General features: G+C 40.2%; 3 protein-coding genes across 3 annotated transcripts; all 3 read left to right on the plus strand.

Moving 5' to 3' along the window:
• The first annotated feature begins 7,395 nt into the window (after positions 1 to 7,395).
• Positions 7,396 to 9,885, plus strand: LOC115677488 (aluminum-activated malate transporter 2-like). The gene is made up of 6 exons (XM_030600666.2): positions 7,396 to 7,809; positions 7,945 to 8,085; positions 8,202 to 8,474; positions 8,594 to 8,706; positions 8,826 to 8,969; positions 9,276 to 9,885. Exons 1-6 carry the CDS (start codon positions 7,512 to 7,514, stop codon positions 9,723 to 9,725), a joined length of 1,419 nt encoding a protein of 472 aa, XP_030456526.2. The 5' UTR covers positions 7,396 to 7,511; the 3' UTR covers positions 9,726 to 9,885.
• Positions 9,886 to 15,331: 5,446 nt separating this feature from the next.
• LOC115678560 (aluminum-activated malate transporter 2-like) lies at positions 15,332 to 17,099 on the plus strand. Its single transcript, XM_030601962.1, has 5 exons — positions 15,332 to 15,524; positions 15,611 to 15,751; positions 15,831 to 16,103; positions 16,186 to 16,511; positions 16,743 to 17,099. The coding sequence occupies exons 1-5, from the start codon at positions 15,332 to 15,334 to the stop codon at positions 17,097 to 17,099; spliced, it is 1,290 nt and encodes a 429-aa protein (XP_030457822.1).
• Positions 17,100 to 17,531: 432 nt separating this feature from the next.
• On the plus strand, positions 17,532 to 21,845 carry LOC115677498 (histone deacetylase 8). Its single transcript, XM_030600676.2, has 3 exons — positions 17,532 to 17,989; positions 18,544 to 19,124; positions 21,290 to 21,845. Exons 1-3 carry the CDS (start codon positions 17,725 to 17,727, stop codon positions 21,590 to 21,592), a joined length of 1,149 nt encoding a protein of 382 aa, XP_030456536.1. The 5' UTR covers positions 17,532 to 17,724; the 3' UTR covers positions 21,593 to 21,845.
• The last annotated feature ends 68 nt before the right edge of the window (positions 21,846 to 21,913 follow it).

Here is a 21,913-nt window from a genome sequence, read left to right on the forward strand (position 1 = left end):
AATTGGCACGGTTTAGGACTCAATTGGCATAAATACAAAAAGTTTATGACTTTTTTGACACTTTTTCCGTGATTTATAAGTAGAGAGATTTCGGAAAGTTTTATAAAGTAAGGTGGGTTAAGGATATAGGAGTCTATGGACTTTGAAAGCACCTAGTGGAGCTTCCTACGGTTGGAAGAACTTGATTCTAACTTGGAAGCATCGTCACATCTATGTCGAAGTGATAAGTTTGGAGACGGTAACTCGACGTCGTGTGGCATGATAACTGGCATCCAGTTGTTTTTTGCTTGGAAGATTTCTTCTAATAACGTTGCACCATGTCACTTCGCCGGAGTATGATGATTCAATTGTTATCTATCTCCAACGTATAGTTGGAATTGGCATCTTGCCAAGTCCGATTGCTAGGTGCAAGCACAAACCCTAACCGAGTTTGATGCTTTAGTGTAACAGTGATCCTTAAGATTAAGTTTTGCATTCACCGCATCTTAGATAATCACGGACCTGAGTAGGTCTTTAAAAGGCTCAATCTCGATTCTTATTCGAACCTCGAGATCGCTGGGATGTAAAACTTCTAAAGGGTATTTTCTCTCTTTGAGGAAGACAAAGATACATGGGGAATTGAAAGTGCGAGGCGTGTGAACACCGACACGTAAAAATAAGAAACGCATCCGTGAAGCAGCTCCACAGGATAGGGACAGGCCGCAGTGGCCCTCGTAGGAGTAAAAACTCATTTTCTTTGGTGATGTTACCTTTTAACCGAATGCCAAGGATCTAAGGTGATCCTTAGGACCAAGTTTTACAGTCACCACAGCTTAGATAATCAGTTTTTAAGTAGGTAAGTGATTGAGATGCCAAATAGTATCGTGGCAATAATGACTGGCGCAAGATAATCTGGTTTAGCCCAACAATAACCCGAGTTCTGTTTTCTTGCGTGGTTGCTTGTGCTTAAGTACATGCTCGAGATGCCAAAAAGTGGAATCTATGTTGCTTCTACTGATGGTCCTCCCCTCTCTTCTATGTAAGGTATGTCTTGAGGACAGATGAGACCTACATTATCTTTTGGCTTAGATGAAGCAGTAGGAAAAGTTACTCCTTCCGGTATATTTATCAAGTTATGGTGCGTGCTTGTACGTATCACTTGCTGTCTTTTTCCCTTGATGAATAGATTGATGAGGAGAGCTTATTAGTCAAATACACACGAACATCACATAACGGGGGAAGTGCTCATACAACCCAGAACGCCAGCTCCAAAAGGCTAGTCTTTGGAATTGCGACACAAAGGGGGTCATAAGCAACTTCAACCCTTCATATACATACATGCAAGTGGGAGAGGAAGAAAAGAAGCCAAAGCAACGTGCACCATCCAATTGATTTATTAATCTTTAACTTCATGAATCGATTGTCTTGAGTGAAAACCGTCTCCACCAATTCGACGATATGCTTTGGAATCTACCATATTGCAAGCTTTGCGGCTTACAATCGCCCTCATCATGATGTCAGGGAAAATTGTCTAAAAAATCTTAAACATATTGCACTTTTGCCAATTAAGTCCTAAATTTTTTAATTGTACCAATTATGACAAAAAAAATTATGTCAATTGAGTCTTAAATCCTTTTACATTTTGCCAATTGAATCCATCTGATCAGTTTTGGTTGGAAATCGGTCACGTGGATGCCTTCGTCTTATGTGGCACGATCAACGTTGACGTGAACATTTTTAATTATATTTTAATATTTTTCGAATGTTTATTAATTTTTTTCTTTTCCTTTTTTTTTCTTTTCTTCTCTTTTCCTTCTTTACTTTTTTCTTTTTTTTTTCCTTTCCATTTCTCTTCTGTTTTTTTTCCCTCCGCCAACCATCGATGGGGCCTAATGACAGCAAGCTAAGGGAAAAGGGAAAAAGGAAAAAGAGAAAAGAAAAGAAAAAAAAAGAAGAGAAGAGAAAAGAAAAAATAAAGAGAAAAGTAAAGAAGGAAAAGAGAAGAAGAGGAAAAAAGGGAAAAAATATTAATAAAAATTATCCATATCACTATCGGCCATGCTACGTAGTACGGACCGGATCAACGTCAGCAATATTTGGCAAAAAATGGCTGGATTGACTCAATTGGCAAAACGTGAAAATGTTTTGTACTCAATTGACACAATTAAAAAGTTTAAGACTAAATTAGTAAAAGTGCAATTGGTTTCTGACTTTTTGGATAATTTTCCCTATTATGTTATCATTGCCATTCTCATGAATAAGTACGGCTACGTTTGCTAAGGTTTTTGGGAAAATGTAAAGAACTTTAAGTAAAATGATTCATTTAAAATGAAAATAGTATTTGGTAAAGTGTAATTTAAAAAAGTATTGAGAAGCAATTTTGGTTTAAATACTATTTGGAAAAACTACACTTGTGAATGATTTTTGCTATTTTTTTTTAAAGAAAATACTTCAAACCTTCGCCGAACAGCCAGATCTGACGCCAACCAACCTCGCCTGAAGTTGTGCCAAGGTCATGTGACATCAGGCAGCCTCCACTAAAGTCACTGGCCACTAGATCTAGCCTCACCGGCAACGTCACATGATGATGGCATTCTCAAAATTTTGAAAGTTTAGCAAGAGCGAAGTTGGAAGAACAAAATACATTAGCATTCGGGAAATGTTAAAGTCCAAAACTCCTATGGACCTACCTCTTGAGCTAGGCGACTTTAGAGAACTTTGGAAATGTAATGCATTTTCACAAAACTCTCCAATTTTTTTTTTTGACAAACGGATTGATTTTTGCTCAAGGTCCTTTTTAGAGACCTAAAAGCCTTTGGAGAAGTGGTTGCCAAACACAGCCTATCAAGTAGTAGTTTTATAACAGAATGTGCATAAACGAATCAAAGTGATAAAAAATAATTCAATCAACATGAGAACATGATTCCAAAATGGTTTGAGTTCCATGTGGGGTGCTGTGTTCACTACTCTCCAATCCATCAAAATCAGAAAGCTGGGACAGAACTTATCATCAACAATAGTTCAACGTCAATATGGGATTTTCATTTTGGACCGCTAGCTGATGTGCTTTTGGGAATTAATATACGATTTGTCCATGGACCGATAAGATGAAATCATACTCAAAAGGGACTGGGAATGAAATTATTCTCAGGAAAGTACCAAAGTGTGAAGCTTAAAATTAGACAACGTTACCCACCCATGGGTAGCTCAGTTGGTTAGGGCGTACTTGGGATTGTGTGGTTAGGCGCATTGGTCCCAGGTTCGATTTCCCAGCTGAGCACTTGTGATTTAAGTGGGGGGCCATGGCAGTGGGTTGCTGTGCTAGTCTCCCCCGAGGAATAGTCGAGGTGCGCGCAAGCTGGCCCGGACACCTTGGTTACCAAAAAAAAAAAAATAGACAACGTTCATGTTGATTTTTTGATTTGATATGATATGATCTCTCTTCTGTGCTCCAATGCATTTGATTCCCATGCATTTGATCATTGCTTTCTGCTTTTGTGGCGAAAGAAAGGTTGAGAGTTGTTCATGTATTGGAACCATAAATGGAAAGCCTTTGTGCTCCATAGAAAAATAGCGGGCATATTCCCTTCAATCCCTGCCAAGTTTGAGCAATAATTTTCAATTTTTTTTTTATGTCCAAGACGAGTCAAATGCATTATTTAGTCATTTTATTGTTCCAAAAAAAAAGGGAGTTGACCCTTTGACTATTTTGACGATTGCTGTTGATCCAATTCATTATAATATAATATCTTGGACCATCCCAACAGTGGTCCATTTTTTACGTCTAATTTGTTTATCAAATACTTCCACTCTTCGCACTCTTTGGATAAACCACCGCCATGTCCTTCCCGATTAGAAACTTCTATATTGTACTAACCAATGGACTCTAAAGCTCTTATCATATACTCCTTCAAATTCTACTTTATTGGTAGCACTTATCTAGATCCGATCCAACATGAACCGAGTTAATTATAACCGTTTACAACAGTGGATTTCACATGGTCCTAGCACCAGCCGGGATGGTTCCAAAACCACACAATCCGATCCGTCGTAGACTGAGATGATTCGCCAGGCCAATACTCTTTAAAACTCATGCATTTCGTGCATGGAAGACCCATTACGTAGATAAAATTTCATGATCCTGAAAATCGGTCTAGTAGTTTGAGGGTCAAAGGGCAAAAATCGAAAGTTTGAAGAGCTAAAATTGAAGTAGTTTAATTTCAAAAGTACACCATTCTATTACATTAGCTCAGTCTCACATGTTAATTTAACATCAATGCTAATAATATCATAATTCGACATTACATATGTTTCACATTCCCTGGTCCAAGGCAACGTGCAATTATTAGAATGCATGGCCTTGAATTCGCGTACAATATCAAGCCAAAGGACAGCAATTTCCAATCATCACTCATTAACAAAGCCTTTCCTTCTCGTAATCGGGCATGGTTTTTCTTGGATCATTAAGACTTGACACGTCGATTTTGGTACCTTCACTAGCAATTCTTATTCGAATGTGTTGCAGATGGACATTAAACTAACATTGCATGTGAGCCCCGATGGACAGAACGTTCGGAAGGTCATGTGAATAAGGACACGCATGCAAGCTTGTTCTCACTCGTTTAGTCGCATCTAGAAAGAATGAATCTCTATAATTGCGATCTCCAATAAGCCCATCGATAGTTTATAATTGATATAAGCTTAGTTTAAGTTTAAAAAAAAATGCTTCGTGAGGAACATTTTTGTTATTCATAGCACCCTCTTTTTGATGTATTGGGGGGAGCAGGTATAATTTACGCGTGGCTTCTAGATTCCATACCCAAATTTTTTGGTACATTGTGGTCAGACTAGAAATTATTTATTTTAGAGTGGAAAATTTTTATAAAAAATATTATCAGGGTCGAGATTGAAAAGATTACAAGCACCACCCGAGCTACTTCTTGATGTTGGCTAACGATATATCTAGAGGGGTTGAATAAGTGATTAAAATTTTTTGGCAAAATAGTGCGGAATTAAATCTCCAAGTTCTGAAAATAGAGTAACCAGGCCAAACATAATTTGAATATGTGTAAGTTCTGGTAATATTCAAGTAAGGCTGTGCAGTGTTTCTATCAAGTAAATAGAATTTGTAGTGGTTCGGCTTATTGTTGGCCTATGTCCAATCACTTACGTTGACAGACTGCTGGTTGAATTCCATTAATCAATCAGTGAGAAGTTACAATCGTATGTGCTTATTTACACACAAGCGTTTTCCACAAAGTAGGTGCTGCTTATATCCAAGCTATCTCAACCTAAGCACACACTTAAAATACTGTCAACACCTCTCAAACGATTACAATTGTATGCTCACGGAAGACAAACAAAAATATGTGAAGCTCTCTTGAAATTTGGAATTGTATCTTCTGAGAATCAATCTCCAATCTACCCATTGGACGATTGTAGAGAAGATTAGGTAGCTGTTGTGGTCGATCAATTAGAATCCCCATAGATTTGGTCGCCCATACAATCAAATCTTGATTCCCAAAAATAGAATGGCTCACCTATGGAAAGTACTTAGTCTTCTTGGTGATTGCCAATCCACAAAGATGCTATGCGTATTTGCAGTCTTTCGCATATATTTTGAGATTGATAATCAATGATATCCCTCCATAATTTGAATCCATGCTAGATCACTAGCTATCAAGGGATTAGATAAAAATTCAAAAATCGTGACAAGAACTTCGTCGCAGGTAAGATAGGTATTCTACTAATATTCAACTATTGAAGTATTCCGGTGATATTAAGTGCTTTGCTCATATCCAGCGTTTCCCTTGCTGATATCTAGCCTTCGCCTTATTGACATCCAGCTTTCGCTTTGTTGATATTCACACAGTTACCTTGCTGATATTCACGCAGTTACCTTGTTGATATCCATGCATTTCGTTGCTTCTAGCTTCTTGAATATGATCAACTTTTCTAACCAGTACACTTTGACAATGAGGATGGTTATGTAGATAAAAACCTTGATACTTCCAAGTCAATGTGAACTTCCCATTCCTTAAGACTTGTTCGTGAAGTTTTGTTAATCATAAAGAATTCATTCAGCGTAAATATGACCTAAAATATAAAGACCTTTTGCATTTATTGAGATCGATATAAACTATAAATAGTTTGGTTAACTTCAAGATATCTTACGAGGAATTGTCAACACTTCTTTTACCCCCACATATATTATCTCAAAATCATTTAATGTGAAAATAAATCTGGTCACTTCACAAAATTGAAAGAGTGCCAAATTGTCGTAACTTTCCTTTTCCTTTACATTGATAATTTTATTTCAAGAGCATCAATTTAAAATAAACCAACAAAGTTTAAAAGTCTCCCGTGGCCGACATTTTATTATACACAACGAAAATCGGGTATTTGGTCGAAATTAAACTACGTATTAAGAGTAAAAAGAAAGCCGAAACAATATAAGGTTACTCGATATCCATTATCTCAGCGAATGTATATCAAATTGTCCTTTTCCACTTTATTTTTTTCCCTTAATTCCAAGGACGCGAAGCGTGTGTACCATTTCCAATATTTAATGAGCAGACACAAAATTGCTCCTGTGACAATAATTCCAAGAAAGAAACCTTGACTTATGAACATAGTCATAGCTCGTCGCATCAATGTCGCACATGTGCCATTTTAAGTTAGGACAATATACGCGGCAAGAAAGTCCCCAGTTGCCACAGGCCAGGGAAGAAACAGCCATGGAGGGGATTAAAAAGTTGACGAGCAAAAGGACACTATAAATACTATAAGTTATGTACGGAGATCACTTTGGTACCATAACTTTTTTTTCAGATCACTTTGATGTCAAGTCGGAGGAAAAAATATCACTTTAGTGACTCCGGCCAAAATTCCGGCAAAAAAAAGAGCCACGTCAGATTTCCGGCGAGCCATGTCAGCATCAGAAATTAATAAAAAAAGAGCCACGTCAGATTTCCGGCAACCACGTCGGCATTGGCACTAAAGTGATCGTTTTTCAAAAAAATTGACATCAAAGTGATCCAAAAAAAAATTATGGCAGCAAAGTAATCTCCGTACACAACTTATGTCACTTATAGTGTCCTTTTGCCAAAGTTGATAGTTATGGAACTTTATTAAACCTTTTTATTCAGCCAGAGCAAACCCTAATTTGTCTTCTTTCGAGCAACTGTGTGGGCTGCTCTTAGTGGGAAACAGTCACTCGCCATAGCTGGGGTTAGAAACTCGAATAACCCCACTCAGTCGTCAATCCCACCTCCTTAGAAATTTCCACCTTGTACTTCCCACCGTACAACTTTCAAGGTCAAAAAATTGACACTATTGCCATCTCAATATGCTTTTCCTTGTTTATAAATAGGACACTTTAGACCTCCCCCTTCACGTCCAAGTCATTTTCAGACTCCACCCCCACCATCACAAGAGAAACCTCCCTCTCCTCTTGCTCTCTACTCTTCCAGAAAAGAAGAGAAGATCACTTTCCTCTTTTTGCATGCAAGTTTGTGCTCGCTCATTGAGCCATGGAGAGCTTGGAAATGGGTGTTGCAACAAGCCAGGAGAGAGCTGGAGTGCTCACTCGCGCATGGAGGCGGTTGATGGGCTTGCCCAAGAGCTTGATGGTGAAAGTGGCGGAGCTGGCCAAGAAGGCGATGAAGCTCGGGCAAGATGACCCGAGACGGGTCACTCATTCGGTCAAAGTAGGATGTGCACTCTCCTTGGTGTCGTTGATCTATTACTACCAGCCGCTCTACAACAGCTTCGGCGTCTCCGCAATGTGGGCCGTCATGACCGTGGTGGTCGTCTTCGAATTCTACGTCGGTAAGTCTACAGTAAACCCACAGTCAGCTCCTTCGGTCTCTCTGTTTCTTGAACTGCGATAGGCTGAATTCGGTGTAAATTCTACCACGTATACATTTATATGCTTTTATTAACTAACTTAGAAAACATTTTCAGGGGCCACTCTAAGTAAAGGGTTGAATAGAGGACTTGCTACATTGCTTGCCGGTGCACTTGGTGTTGGTGCTCATCACTTGGCGAGTCTCTCAGGAAAAACCGGCGAGCCCATTATGCTTGGTTTCTTCGTCTTTCTTCAAGGTAAAAAATAGTAAAATCTTAAATGGAGAATTAGAAAAGCACTCAAGAAATGAAGAGCAAAAGGGTTTGATCTGTTTGAGCTGAATCAGTGATTGACATAATGTTGCAAAATGCAGCCACCGGTTCGACGTTCATGAGGTTCTTCCCACGAATCAAGGCGAAGTACGACTACGGGATGCTGATATTCATACTCACGTTCGCACTGGTGTCGGTGTCGGGCTTCCGGGAGGACGAGATACTGGAGTTTGCGCACAAGCGGCTCTCCACCGTCGTCATCGGCGGCTCCACCTGCCTGATTGTCTCCATCATCGTGTGTCCCGTCTGGGCCGGCGAAGACCTCCACCGCCTCATCGCTCTCAACATGGAAAAGCTTGCCAACTTCTTGGAAGGTATACACGAATCCTTCCACCAAACCCTAAAACACAAGGTCAAAAGCGATACAATATAATTCCAATTAGAGGGAAAAGAAAAGATAACTGAACGCGGTACATATACATATTTTTCTCAGGATTTAGGGTTGAATACTTGAGAGAATCAGAAGATGGTGACTCGAATGGTGACAAGTCGCTTTTTCGAGGATACAAAAGTGTGCTTGGGTCGAAGAGCACCGAAGAATCTCTGGTGGGTACAAAGTTCTCTTATTCTTTCCTCTAATTTCAAGTCGACACTCACGCATGTGATTTGTCGCTTTAACTGAGTTCACATGATACTGACACATGATTTTACGATGATTATGTCAGGCAAACTTTGCGAGTTGGGAACCACGTCACGGCCGGTTCGGCTTTCGCCATCCGTGGAGGCAATACCTAAAGATTGGAGCTTCGATTCGTCAGTGTGCCTATAGGATTGAAGCCCTTGATGGCTACCTCTCCACTAAATTCCACGTAAGTTGATGTCTAATTGCATTAATTAGGAATAAGCATTTAGGCGCACCGGGCCATCCTATTTATATACGCCGTTAGATCATGTGGGTCTCACGTGAGTCCCACCTTATTCAACGGTGCATGGGAGTTAGACTTACATGCAACGGGTGCGACTAAGAATTTTTTTACTAACCAATGAATGTTTGACGCGACATATGTATTCAAACATAGATAGTTAAATCATGTGCTTAACCCCGCGTTGCTAGAAATTTTCTTTTTTTTTTTAGCTCTCTTAATAATGTAATCACTCGCTCTTGTCATTTTCAGGCGCCACCACAAGTTCAAACCAGACTCAAGGAGCTCTGTGCAGAGATGAGCATGGAAGCCGCAAGTGCTTTGAAGCAACTCTCATCTTCCCACAAAACGATGACTGTCCCTTCCTCCGCGACTCCCCACCTTGAGAAGTCCAGAATTGCCATGAGAGCCCTCAAGTCGTTGCTCAAGACGACCTCCTGGAAGGACGTGACCGACCTCCTCGCCGTCGTCCATGCCGCCACCGTCACCTCGCTTCTCATCGACGTCATCGACTGCACGGACAAGGTTGCCGAGTCCGTTAACGAGCTCGCCTCCCTCTCCCGCTTCAAGACTGCCGCGGAGAGGGCGAAGAAGCATGCCAAGTGCGATGAAGTCGTGCTGACCGTGAACGAGCTCGAGGCGACCATCTCGCCAGAAAATGGGACTCCGCCGATGAGACCGGATCCAGCGCCGGTGGTGTAGATACGTAGGCGTCGTACATACGAACGATAACGTACATAATACCTGGACTTTATTTATGATCAAGAAAGTTCGGGGACAATGGTGTTAGTTAATTCCTATATAGTGATACGTTATTAATATAATTACAATAAATGAGGAGCTTGACGAGGATGTTGCTAAATTTCTCAAATCAGCTTCATGCTAAGCTTACTAAATCTGTCTATCTAATTACTTCAATAAAAATAATTTTGTCGGTCACTTTGTTTGGTTTTCTTCCTTTTGGATGATTTTCTAAATTGGAGTACGGATCAACATATATTTTGCTTACGGAGTGGCAATATGCCATTTAAAACATTATATTAATTTGTTTCATTAAACAAAAAAATTGGGTCAATTAAGCTTGTAGCATCATCTTCTAACCCGCGCATCCACCAATCACGCTAGAAAAAAAACAAATCCCGTAGAGATTTTTTGTTTATTAAAATCTCATGGATAGTCTGAATCAATATAACCGACCAAATTGCAAGTTTCAAAGTACCAATACAATCCGGACATTCATCAAGAAAAGTATCACGGTATCTCTGAATTCATTTGAATAATGCTTTCCGACTTTTAATCATGATTAGCCATGCGTGCACCGGCTCACATTACTAGTAACATGCACTAAATTAGAACGAGTACAAGCCATTGCATTTATAATATAACTAAACATACTGAATTAGGGACCGCGAGACATAGGATCGATCTCGCTATCAATCTACATCTGGGATGTAATAGAGAGTCTACAAAAAGTGGCCAAGAGTTACAGTCTTCACACTTTACTTGTTAATACATTCCAAAACTTTCTTGTCATCCGAATATCCAGGGCAAGGGGTGTCAAGCAAGGTGCTCTTGTTGGTGCGTCTCATACAATCTCTTATTGTCGATGCATGTTAATAAGGTATACCTTAGCAACTGAGATTGGTCGAGATACAAAGGATAGTACAATATGTTCAGGATAGAGAATCGATCCACGGCATCCCGCTCAAGCGCAGGAAAATTTGTTCACATAGTGGGTCGCCCTCCGAAGGTTCATGTACTGGAAACATGTTTCGTATTCACGCCGGACAAACTTCACTGCCGAATTTCAATCCAATTCGAGATCAATAAATAATAGATTCGAATCACAAGTTAACAAAACTCGATTGACTCTGATCTAAGCTGTATACGGCTGATTGCGAAGAAGCTCGGAAACCCTCTTTATGAACCTCTGACTATATTGGCATGCTTAGAGAATTCAAATCAGTCAAATTTATCATTGATTAGTCAACAAAGACTTTCAACAGTACAAACAAAGCATCTTTCACCATATGTGTAGAGAATATTCGATGTTATTTTGATCACTTTATTCTTGAAAACCCTCGGGAATATTGTGTCATGATCATAGTTACAATGTTTATCTATGTCCTAGATGAGTAGTTTGTAACTCACGCATCAGTCAAGAATGCAAATCTACGTAGCCCTAGTATTAAATTTCCGGGATGTCTCTCTCGTATGGATAGAGAAATAGCTCGACAACTCAAACTTCAACATCGATTTGAGGAAAGCACAACATTATACACCCTCACGTGCATCGAGTTTGGATAACCTTATAAAATTGTAATAAGTTCATTCTCTTATATGTTCATTAGGTTGGAAAAGCACCCCGATGAGCCACCCACCTGATGAACTACAGGGAATTCTTCTGTCATGAACAATTCAGCCACGTCCATTGAATACAGCTGATTAACATTGAAAACACTCTCACTTTTTCTGGCAACTAATGTTAAAATAAGTTGACTAATTCCGAACTTGCACGAAAAATTCTTCATTCTTCCGCAACAAGGCCACGAACACCACACAAAATGAAGCATTGAGTAAGTGGTGAGCAGAGAAAGCCACTCGATAAAGGGGCAAATGAGTGGGTCTGAGTAGTTTCCCACTACACAAAATCCTCCTTACGATGTCTACGGTGATGATAATTACCTTTAGATCTCTCTGGTGCTCCCAAGATTGTAGAACTGAGTCAGTACCTTTTTGAAAAGATAGATTGGCTAAAGCATATATGACTTCTATAAATTACTTCACTTATCAAGAGCAGCTGTAGTGTCCTACCTAATACATTAACGAATCCAAAGCTTTTCTAGTGTTTGAACTTCTATGCGCTTATCAAGAATTTGGTTTTTCGTTTACTTTTGGCTGCTGATGGACAGCATTACATGATAACCTTGTCTTTTCTCTCTCGTTTCAACATACCCATGTTAAAGCGCCCTAGTGTTTCTCAGAAACACTGGGCTATGCCATTGTCATCTAAATTTCTCTTTTTTTCTTAACCTTTTGTAGCTTCATATTTTAGTCAAAAATTAAATGGCGCGCTCAAACTTAGCATTAACGAATCCAAAGCTTTTCTAGTGTTTGAACACCTATGCGCTTATCAAGAATTTGGTTTTTCGTTTACTTTTGGCTGCTGATGAACAGCATTACATGACAACCTTGTCTTTTCTCTCTCGTTTCAACGTACCCATGTTAAAGCGCCCTATTGTTTCTCAAAAACATTGGGCTATGCCATCGTCATCTTCATATTTTAGTCAAAAATTAAATGGCGCACTTAAACTTAGCATTCATTTCACCGTACCTCTTTTTCTTTTGAGTGCTTTTTTTTTAAAGAAAATCAAAAGAAAACTGAAAGAAAGAAAGAAAATAAACGCTATAGTTTTGATTCTTGACTATTAAAACATAGGCCACCAGCTTTATTACTTCTTAAAGCCTTCTTTATAGAATAGAACGGAGCAAATGCAAATAGATAAATAAATAAGAAAAGGGAAGCACAAGCAAGATGCATGGTGGCTAGCTTTTAGATCATCATTCATATTCGGACCACTTTGTCACAAGTTGTTTTTTGCGCCAACATACATAAGTACAAACATAGAAGAAAAGTTGGGAAGATTAGGTCTCCCTGTCTGAGAAATTATTCTTTATTTAGATCTTGACGTACCAGGCATAGTCATCATTGGAATTAGATATGCAACCAAAAATCAAAATATTAAAATAGACCAAAATTCTACTTTTACGTCAGAGTTTTGTTAGTGGGGCGCTCGTGTGTTGGTATAAAAGAGAATGACATATTCTTGGATCAAGCAAAAACAAGAAATTAGTCAAAAAGATAGAAACAAAGGAGAGTACAAGTGCGATACTACCATCGACATTGTTAAATGTTGATAGTGCCCACTGCCCAATTAGAATAAAAATTAATAGTTTATGAAACAATAAAAAAGATTAACATGACCTGACGAAGTGCTGACGTCGACAAAGTTTAAAGAAATCACCGTCTCTTACATGCTAATTGCGATAAAAATTTTCCAGATTATTTGGAGGAAAATTATACGAAACAATTTTGATCACTGAAAATAAAACAATAGTCAGTTAGATTCCTGGAATGGACTTGACTGATCATCACTCGACTTTGGGTTCCTGAAGATGATTTTTACTAGCATAAATATCATTTTGATGTTTATGGTTCGACTGACATTAAGCCACTCAAAAAATTAGTCAGATTAATAACTTTGTAACCTTTTTATTTTGCGCCAACACATGCACAAAATTTTGAATTAGTCTAGAGGAATTGCATTTGTGAATTTGTGATTTGATACCCAAGAATGGCGATACATTTGATTAAGTTACTCATGCACTAAAGAATATTCAGCAATGATACGTAGTATAAGTTTTAATTCTCATTTATGAAATAGAGCAACATCTTCAATCTGTCTCCTTTCTCAATCACACACACACACACACACACACACACACACACACACACACACACACACACACACACAGCAGTTGCAATCGCATCCAAAAATGTGGATGTAATTGCAAATAGAAGTTTGATCTACTTTCCTTATATTTAGGGTTTTTTTAGAGTTTTCAATTATATCTTAATAACTTATGTGCTTCTATTTAATTTCAGTAGCTACTGAGTTTAGTAGACTAGCTTATCTTTTCTTAATTCAGTTTCCATGTTTGTATTTTTAGTTTCCCTGTAATTGTTAGGGTTTGTAACTACAAATTGCTTATGTTTTCATTGTAATTTAGCTTAGCTCTTTGGATGTGAAATAATGAATTGAAATTTTTTTCTCAGTTATTATGCAAGTCCGCGTGTTCGTAACGTGCGACTTGTGCCTATAAATCTAGTAACTTTTTTCTCTAGATTCATGTTATCACTCGTTTCTACTGGGTTATGAGTGATTTAGATTATTACAGTTTGAAAAAAGTAATTAAGGTGCTATCCATTTTTTTAAAGAAAAATGTGTCGATGTCCCATCTAATCAAGGAAAGGTAATTTGAAAATTGACAATTCACTCTCCAGATAGAGAGGATCTTGAATACCAACTGAAAACCAAAAGAATGGGAGATCATAACCCTATGTTTGAGGGTATTCGAAAACCACAAAGCTTAAAAAATAAATCAATTACTCTTGTAGTGACAAATAGCTGATTCTATTTCATTTATTTTCTTTAAATTTATAATGTTAAGCTTTACTAGATGTGGTGAGAATCCTAGTCATCGTCTGACAATGAACTTACCTACCTATGAGAGATTCAAAACCAAAATGAAAGAGGGAGAATATATGAGATTTGGGGTTTTATGTCATCCCATTCTTGGGCTCAGTCTTGACCATTGTTGTCTATTGGGCTGAGGAACAGTTCATTGAACAAAACTCCCCAAAATTGGACAAGCCCACTAGAATATCAACTAGACAACAATGGTTGCCTCCGAAAAAAACAGAGCCCTTGGTCCTAAATGCTGCTACGAAACCAGACACACTGTGTCAAAGAATGAGCCCGAATTGGGTAGCTGAGTTTTCTCTATCACCTTCTCTTGCCTTCTGAAAGTAGGAGACAAGTCAAACTCACTCGCACTTTGCATACACTCTAGTCTAGGCTTTTTGTGAAACTCTCTGGCCAGAAGCAAAGTCTAACCGTCACATGTAAAGTATAGCAATAAATGCATGGATTGATGGCCAGATTTGGAGGGAAGATCTAATAGTTATGTCAGTTCCTTCCAAATTTCCATATCCATCTCCATATAATTGTGCCACGAATCGGGGACAATGTGTACAAAGTCTTACGCAACACGAGTCGCTATCGTGCTTTAGCTTTCATATTTCCCCCATCTTTCTGTCTTTGATCCATTAAGAGGCTAAGCATAAAGGAGATCGACTCCATTTACATGTGATAGGACATTCCAACTGTGAATTATAGTTTCATCTAGATTAAGTTTGGTCAACACCTTCTAAATAAAGAGATTGATGATTCCCAGCCAAACTTCTGCCAAATCTATAAATGCATAGCCTCTTTTTGCTGCAACACGACCCCGAAAACTGCTTAGCTATGAACCTAGGATCTAGCCTGTGTTGCCAAATTTATTAATGCAGCATCTGGCCTCTTTTGCCACACACTGCTCGGCTTTTTCGCTCTGCTGAGCAGTGTTGCTGGGACCTTGCGTGAGAAACAATGGAAATGACGACTATTCATGACAATGAGAAGGCGGGGCCTTTCACGAGGGGTTACAAATCTGTCAAGGCTTTGCCTAAGAACACATGAGCGAAAATGATTTTCATCGCAATGAAAGCGAAGGAACTAGTGCAGGATCATCCCAGAAAGATCATTCATTCCTTAAAGGTCGGATTGGCTCCAACACTTGTTTCCTTGTTCTACTACTTCCGACCGCTCTATGATGGTTTTGGCATCAACACAATTTGGGCATTATTAACGGTTGTGGTCGTGTTCAAGTTCTCTGTTGGTAAGAAGCTTCGATAGTTCACTAACTATCACAATGTGTCACGATAGGACTTGCACAAACTTCGTTGTTGTTCAACTTTTTTTCAGGAGCAACGCTGGGGAAAGGATTGAACAGGATGTTAGCAACAAGTGTAACTGCTGCTCTAGGAATTGGAGCTCACAAAGTCGCGATTCGTTCAGGAACAACCACAGAGCCAATACTGTTAGCTTTCTCGGTCTTCATAATAGGTTTGTTCAAGCCAAGGAAGAAACTGGCCCCGTCTACCAATTACTAATGAATTTAACTAATGCTTTTGGCGTTATGAAGCTGCTCTGGTGACATTTACAAGATTTCCTCCTGAAATGAAGCCAAGGCACAATTATGGGCTCATAATGTTCGATCTGACCTTCTGCTTGGTATCCGTATCCGGTTATCAAGAGAATCAGGCAATCACAATGGCCTTCCAAAGAGTGTCGACCGTCGTTCTCGGTAGTTGCACCGCCATCATCGTGTGCATCTGCATTTGCCCGATTTGGAGCAGTGAGCAGCTTCAAGATCTGATCGCCACAAACATGGACAAACTCGGGTTTTTCCTAGAAGGTTTTGGTCAAATTCGAAAAATTACTTGGAAATGAGCTTCATTTGAGGAACAGAGATGGACTGACAAAGCCTTACCTTACAGGATTTGGCGATAAGTACTTCAGACTATCAGATAATGTGCGATGCGAGGAAGACGGCAGACTATTAGCATATCGAACTGTGTTGACATCTAAAGACAAGGAAGAGATGCTGGTAATTAAACGGGTTGTTTATCTCTGCTTCCGGACTCAGATTTTAGGTCAATCTGATTCCATTTCTTTGGAGGCTAACTTTGCAAGATCGGAGCCTTGTCACGGTCAATTCCGGTTTCGTCATCCTTGGGAGCATCATGTGAAAATTGGAACTCTAACTCGTCAGTGCGCCTTCAAGATTGAAGTTCTTGACAGCTGTCTGCACTCCGATACCCAGGTCCGTTGCGAGTATAGTATTCTATAAGAAGCAGTCTTATTACCCTCACTTGTGTGCAAATCTTTGCCGAAACCTAGTCAGTAACCTGACTTCATTAAATCTTTGAACCATAAATGTCGGTGGTTCTCTTAGATTGTGTAACCATCTCCCGGGTAAATTGTTCCTATTATAGGCCATGAAATCGGTTAGAGTTAACGTTGATGATTAATGACTCATCGAGTACATGTACAGGTGCCCGCTAATGTTCCAAGGAAAATTCAAGAACCCTGCGTGGAGATTTGTGTGTGGTCTGGCAATTGTTTGAAGGAAATAGCATCAGCCATTCAGAAAATGACTCGACCATCGACGTTGGTCGGTATCCATCTAGCTAACGCTAAGGCAGCTTCCGAAGAACTCAAGTCGCTGCTCAAATCGGGCTGGTGGGAAGGTGCAGATCTCTTTGAAATAATACCAGCTATTTCTATCATTTTGTTGCTTATCGATGTCGCAGAATGCCTACCGAAGATCTTTGAGGCCGTTGACGAACTGGCCTCCCTAGCATGTTTTAAGTGCACAGAGCCTGGAGCATTGCGGTCACTGGGGCGTTGACATATGATTCACCAACGAACCATCCAGCCACTTTCTGTCGACAAGGATGAAACCCTTCGGCCGCTTCTTGATGAGGATATAACTCACCATATGATCACCATTGAAGGGCAGTCACAGAGTTCGAGTAGAAATGAGGATGTATCGCGACAACCGGGCGAAACGGATGATGATAGTTACCTATATCTTGCTAAACACACATCATAACACAGTTCTGTGTTAAAAGTTGGAATAAAACTTATGCTTAACCATTACATTTTGAGTTTATTAGCTTTCCTTTTCTTTGCCTTAAGTATCACCACAGTCCCACTCTGCTCTACTAGATATTTATTCTTGAAAATCAAAAGGATCCAATCATATGGTTTAACATCATTTTCAGATGGTGTGACAATCGGTGGATCATACATGGTGGAAAGATTCACAAATGAGTGAATGGCAAATTGAAAGAGATGAGAAGATTCGAAATATACTCATAAATAAAGAATAATTATAACAAAGAACGTCTAGGAAAATTTTAAAAATTGCAGGCAAAAAGCATAAACAGGCAGACACTTCCTGTTACCGAGTGATACCATACGCAGAACAGAAGACAGAGACATCATCCCCTGCTTCGCAATTCAACTCTCGAATGGCTGCTTCTTCTTCTTCTCCTCCGACGAGCCGGGTCGACGCGTTCTGGCACGACGGGATGCTGAGCCACGACACGGGTCGGGGCGTGTTCGACACGGGATCCGACCCGGGCTTCTTGGACGTCCTCGAGCAGCACCCGGAGAACCCCGACAGGGTCCGAAACATGGTCTCGATCCTCAAGCGAGGACCCATCTCTCTCTACGTCTCCTGGCACGCCGCAACGCCTGCTCTCATCTCTCAACTCCTCTCTTTTCACTCTCCAGGTACTTTCTATGATTCTCTCTCTTGGTACCATGTTCTGTTCTCTTGTTTTTTGCTGTTGTGCGAGAAAGCTTGATTGGGTTGGAATACGTATGAATAGAACAGTGATTCGGTGGATAAAGGCTGCAAGTGATTGTGGGTGAGCTGTAGGTAGAGAGAGATTTTGGTCTTTGCTTGGTTTTCTGTAGTGTTGGAGGAATGGAAGTGCAAGCTCAGATTTTCTTTTAGTGCTGAAGTTTATTAATTTGTGATGCTGTCATTTGATAATGACCCGAAAGGTGCTTCTTGGTTGTAAGAAAAAAAATATACTAAGGGACTCGAGATAACCGAAATCCTGAATAGCATATGGATCTCTGAATATGTTAGTTTCAGCTTTTGACCTGAGCAATGGAAAATGTCTGCACTCAGAACTTTTGGTGTAGGAGTTGGAGTTGTGACAGTTAACTTGTGAGGCTGTCGAATGCGTTCCTTCTATGCCAGCCGCATTGGGTTGGTAATAAGTTGAATGTGGAAAACCACCTCAAGTCGGATGTGATTTTCATCTTTGACCTTCCAGAATACATAAAAGAACTAGTGGAAGCTGATAAAAATGGAGGGAAAGTTCTTTGCTGTGGAACTTTCTTGAACCCTGGGTCATGGGATGCCGCACTTCTCGCTGCTGGTAACACGCTGTCTGCTATGAAGCACATACTCGATGGTAAGGGGAAGATTGCATACGCACTAGTGAGGCCACCTGGTCACCATGCTCAGCCTTCTCAAGCTGACGGGTATTGCTTCCTAAACAATGCCGGTCTAGCAGTTCGATTGGCATTGGACTCCGGGTGCAAAAGGGTTGTAGTTGTTGATATAGATGTGCACTATGGAAATGGAACAGCGGAGGGGTTCTACCAATCCAATGACGTTCTTACCATCTCTCTCCACATGAATCACGGGTCATGGGGTCCATCTCATCCGCAAAGTGGATCTGTTGATGAGCTCGGTGAAGGTGAAGGATATGGGTATAACATGAACATTCCGTTGCCAAATGGAACTGGAGACAGGGGATACGAGTATGCCATGACTGAGCTGGTTGTGCCAGCTGTGGAGAGTTTCAAACCAGAAATGATTGTTCTTGTTGTTGGCCAAGACTCTAGTGCGGTAAGTAGATCCTCTTTAGTACCTTACCCGATACATGCAGGTGCACTTTCTTCAGTAATTGATGTGGAACTGAATTTGCTAGGTTGGTGTATGCTACTGTGCATAGAAATATACTGTTTGGGAGTCATAGAACTACTAAACAAGTCAGTTACATGTTAGTTGAACGTTCATTTAACTTTTAATATGAGCTACACATGTGATAGAGTCGCACTTTATGAGAATCTTTTTCTCCTTTTATCTAGATCTACATTTTTGTGGTTAAAGAATCTCTTTCTATTTGCTCAAGAAAGCTAGGTGATTCTCCAAAACATGAACTGTGGGATTTTTGCTTCTGGGGCAACATGCTGTGGGTTGTGCCTCACTTACGGGAGATAATTACTTCATTCTAACAAGAATCATTTTCTATAGTAATCTCATAGTACTGTCAATCTTGTACTATGGCTGAGCTATATTTCTCATGTAAGGATGAAAGCTTGTTATAACCAAAAGGATGAAGGCTTAGAAATACTTATGACATTACTATAAAAGTCCTGAGAAGCTGTTTTTGAAGAAAATTAGCCTGAATTGGAGCACGAATGTAGAACTACTGCTGTTAATGTAAAAGGGCCTCGTGATCTTGAGATTTAGGATATGGTACAAGCTGTTACTCAGGAGAATGTCACCTTAATCAGTTCAAAGCAACATCTTCCTGAAGTGGAGACCATTTCTCAGATAAGGATGAGTTTTTTTTCTCTCTTTCGAGCCAAAATGCTTGTTCGTGATGAGAGCTTAGGGTGCTTTTAAGACTGTGAAATAAGCATCCTCTGATTTTCATGAAAACTGTTGCAGTCGCATAAGTTTCTAGTGGAAGCACAATAAGGCCATTAAACTTTATAGCATCCTTAGATCCATCAATGCAAGCTACAATTGTCCAGAAAACAATGGATGCGTTGTTTCATACAATTGCCAAACTTGGTGACATTTTTGTTTGTGATTGTTAAGAGCTCATTGTTCACCCCATCTTTTCACTGGATCCACAATCCACAAATTGTGAATGTACAAAAATAAGGAGTAGGATGTGCATATTTTTTTTTTTTGGTCAAGGGAGTAGGATGTGCTTATTGGAGAGTTCATCCCTATGACCCAAAGTTGAAAATACAGAACCTTATATTGATTAAGTTTTATGTGGATAGCTACTTGAACTGAGATATTTGGCTTAGATCCAAAAAGACTTCTGTCTATACGATAATCGGCAAAAGGACACCAGAAATGTCATAAGTTGTGTACGGAGGACACTTTGGTGCCATAACTTTTTTTCGGATCACTTTGGTGCCAAATCGGAGGAAAATAGATCACTTTAGTGACTCCAGCCAAAAAGCTGATGTGGCATTTATATTTAAAAAAAATGATCTGACTTGTACACGTGGAAATTATGTGGCTTTTTTTCGAATTTTTTAATCTTTTTTTTTTCCTAACTTTTTCCCGGTCGCCAGTCGCCGGCCAAAGGTGAGGGCCGGTGAGGGCAAGCCTCGCCGGCCCCTGGCTGGGCGAGGGCGCCTCGCCCAGCAAAGGCGAGGTCGGCCTGGCTAAGCTCGCCCCGCCGGCCACCGGCGAGGTCGGCCTCGTCAGATTTGGCGAAGCTCGCCCCGCCAGCCACCGGCGAGCTTCGCCAGATCTGGCGAGGCCGACCTCGCCTGCGTCGGGCGAGGGCTGCCCTCGCCAGCAGCCGGCGGGGCCGACCTCGCCGGCTTCCGCTTCTGGCCGGTCGCCGGTCCGGCAACCGGCCAGAGGTTGAAGATGAAGAAAAAAAAGAAAAGAAAAAATTAATAAATTTTATTTTTCTAAAAAAGTACACGTCAGCGGACTAAACGGCGTCGTTTTTGGTTTTTAATGCTAACTGGACCTCTCCGGTGAGCCATTGACCTCTCCGGCGAGCCATTGACCTCTCCGGCGAGCCATGTCAGCGCCACGTAGGATTTCCGGCAAGCCATGTCAGCATTGGTACTAAAGTGATCGTTTTTCAAAAAAGTTGGCACCAAAGTAATCTGAAAAAAAGTTATGGCACCAAAGTGACCTCCGTACACAAGTTATGGCACTAATAGTGTCCTTTTGCCTACAATAATCTTTTACTTGTCTTTGTTTTACCAGAATGTTTTACATGATGATTATTGTCTTTGGCACTGTAGTTCGATCCAAATGGAAGGCTGTGCTTGACAATGGATGGATATCGGGCGATTGGTCGAACAATTCACAGCCTCGCAGATAGGCACAGTGGAGGCCGCATTCTCATTGTCCAAGAAGGTGGATATCATGTTACCTACTCAGCTTATTGCCTCCACGCCACGCTGGAAGGCATTCTTGATCTTCCAGATCCACTATTAGCTGATCCAATCGCTTATTACCCAGAAGATGAGGCTTTTCCTGTGAAGGTGGTTGACTCAATCAAAAGGTACCTTGTAGATAAGGTACCTTTTTTCAAGGACCATTGATACGGAGATGTTGCCCTATCACTTCACTTTATTGGTACAATGTCCCCAAATCTAGTTTGAATATTTTGTTTTTTTGTAGGACTTCATTTGAGATAGAACTAGAAGCTAATATGAAGAAATTTGTGATTTCTAAATTTTCTTTTCTGGCCGAGAGTTTGTGAATCTAGGTTGTCAGAACTATTATAGCATTTCAGAACCTTAATAATTTAGTGGTCGTTTCTTATTATAACAACGGAGTGGATCGACAAGAGTATTTCGATTCCTTGTTTGGTTGCGCCGTGATGAAGAAATGACGCGGGGAAGGAAAGGAACTAATCGGCA

The sequence above is a fragment of the Syzygium oleosum genome, unplaced genomic scaffold, assembly GCF_021117445.2.
Source record: "Syzygium oleosum isolate NSW1041296 unplaced genomic scaffold, Sole_v2.1 Sole_v2.07, whole genome shotgun sequence".
Taxonomy (NCBI): Eukaryota; Viridiplantae; Streptophyta; class Magnoliopsida; order Myrtales; family Myrtaceae; genus Syzygium; species Syzygium oleosum.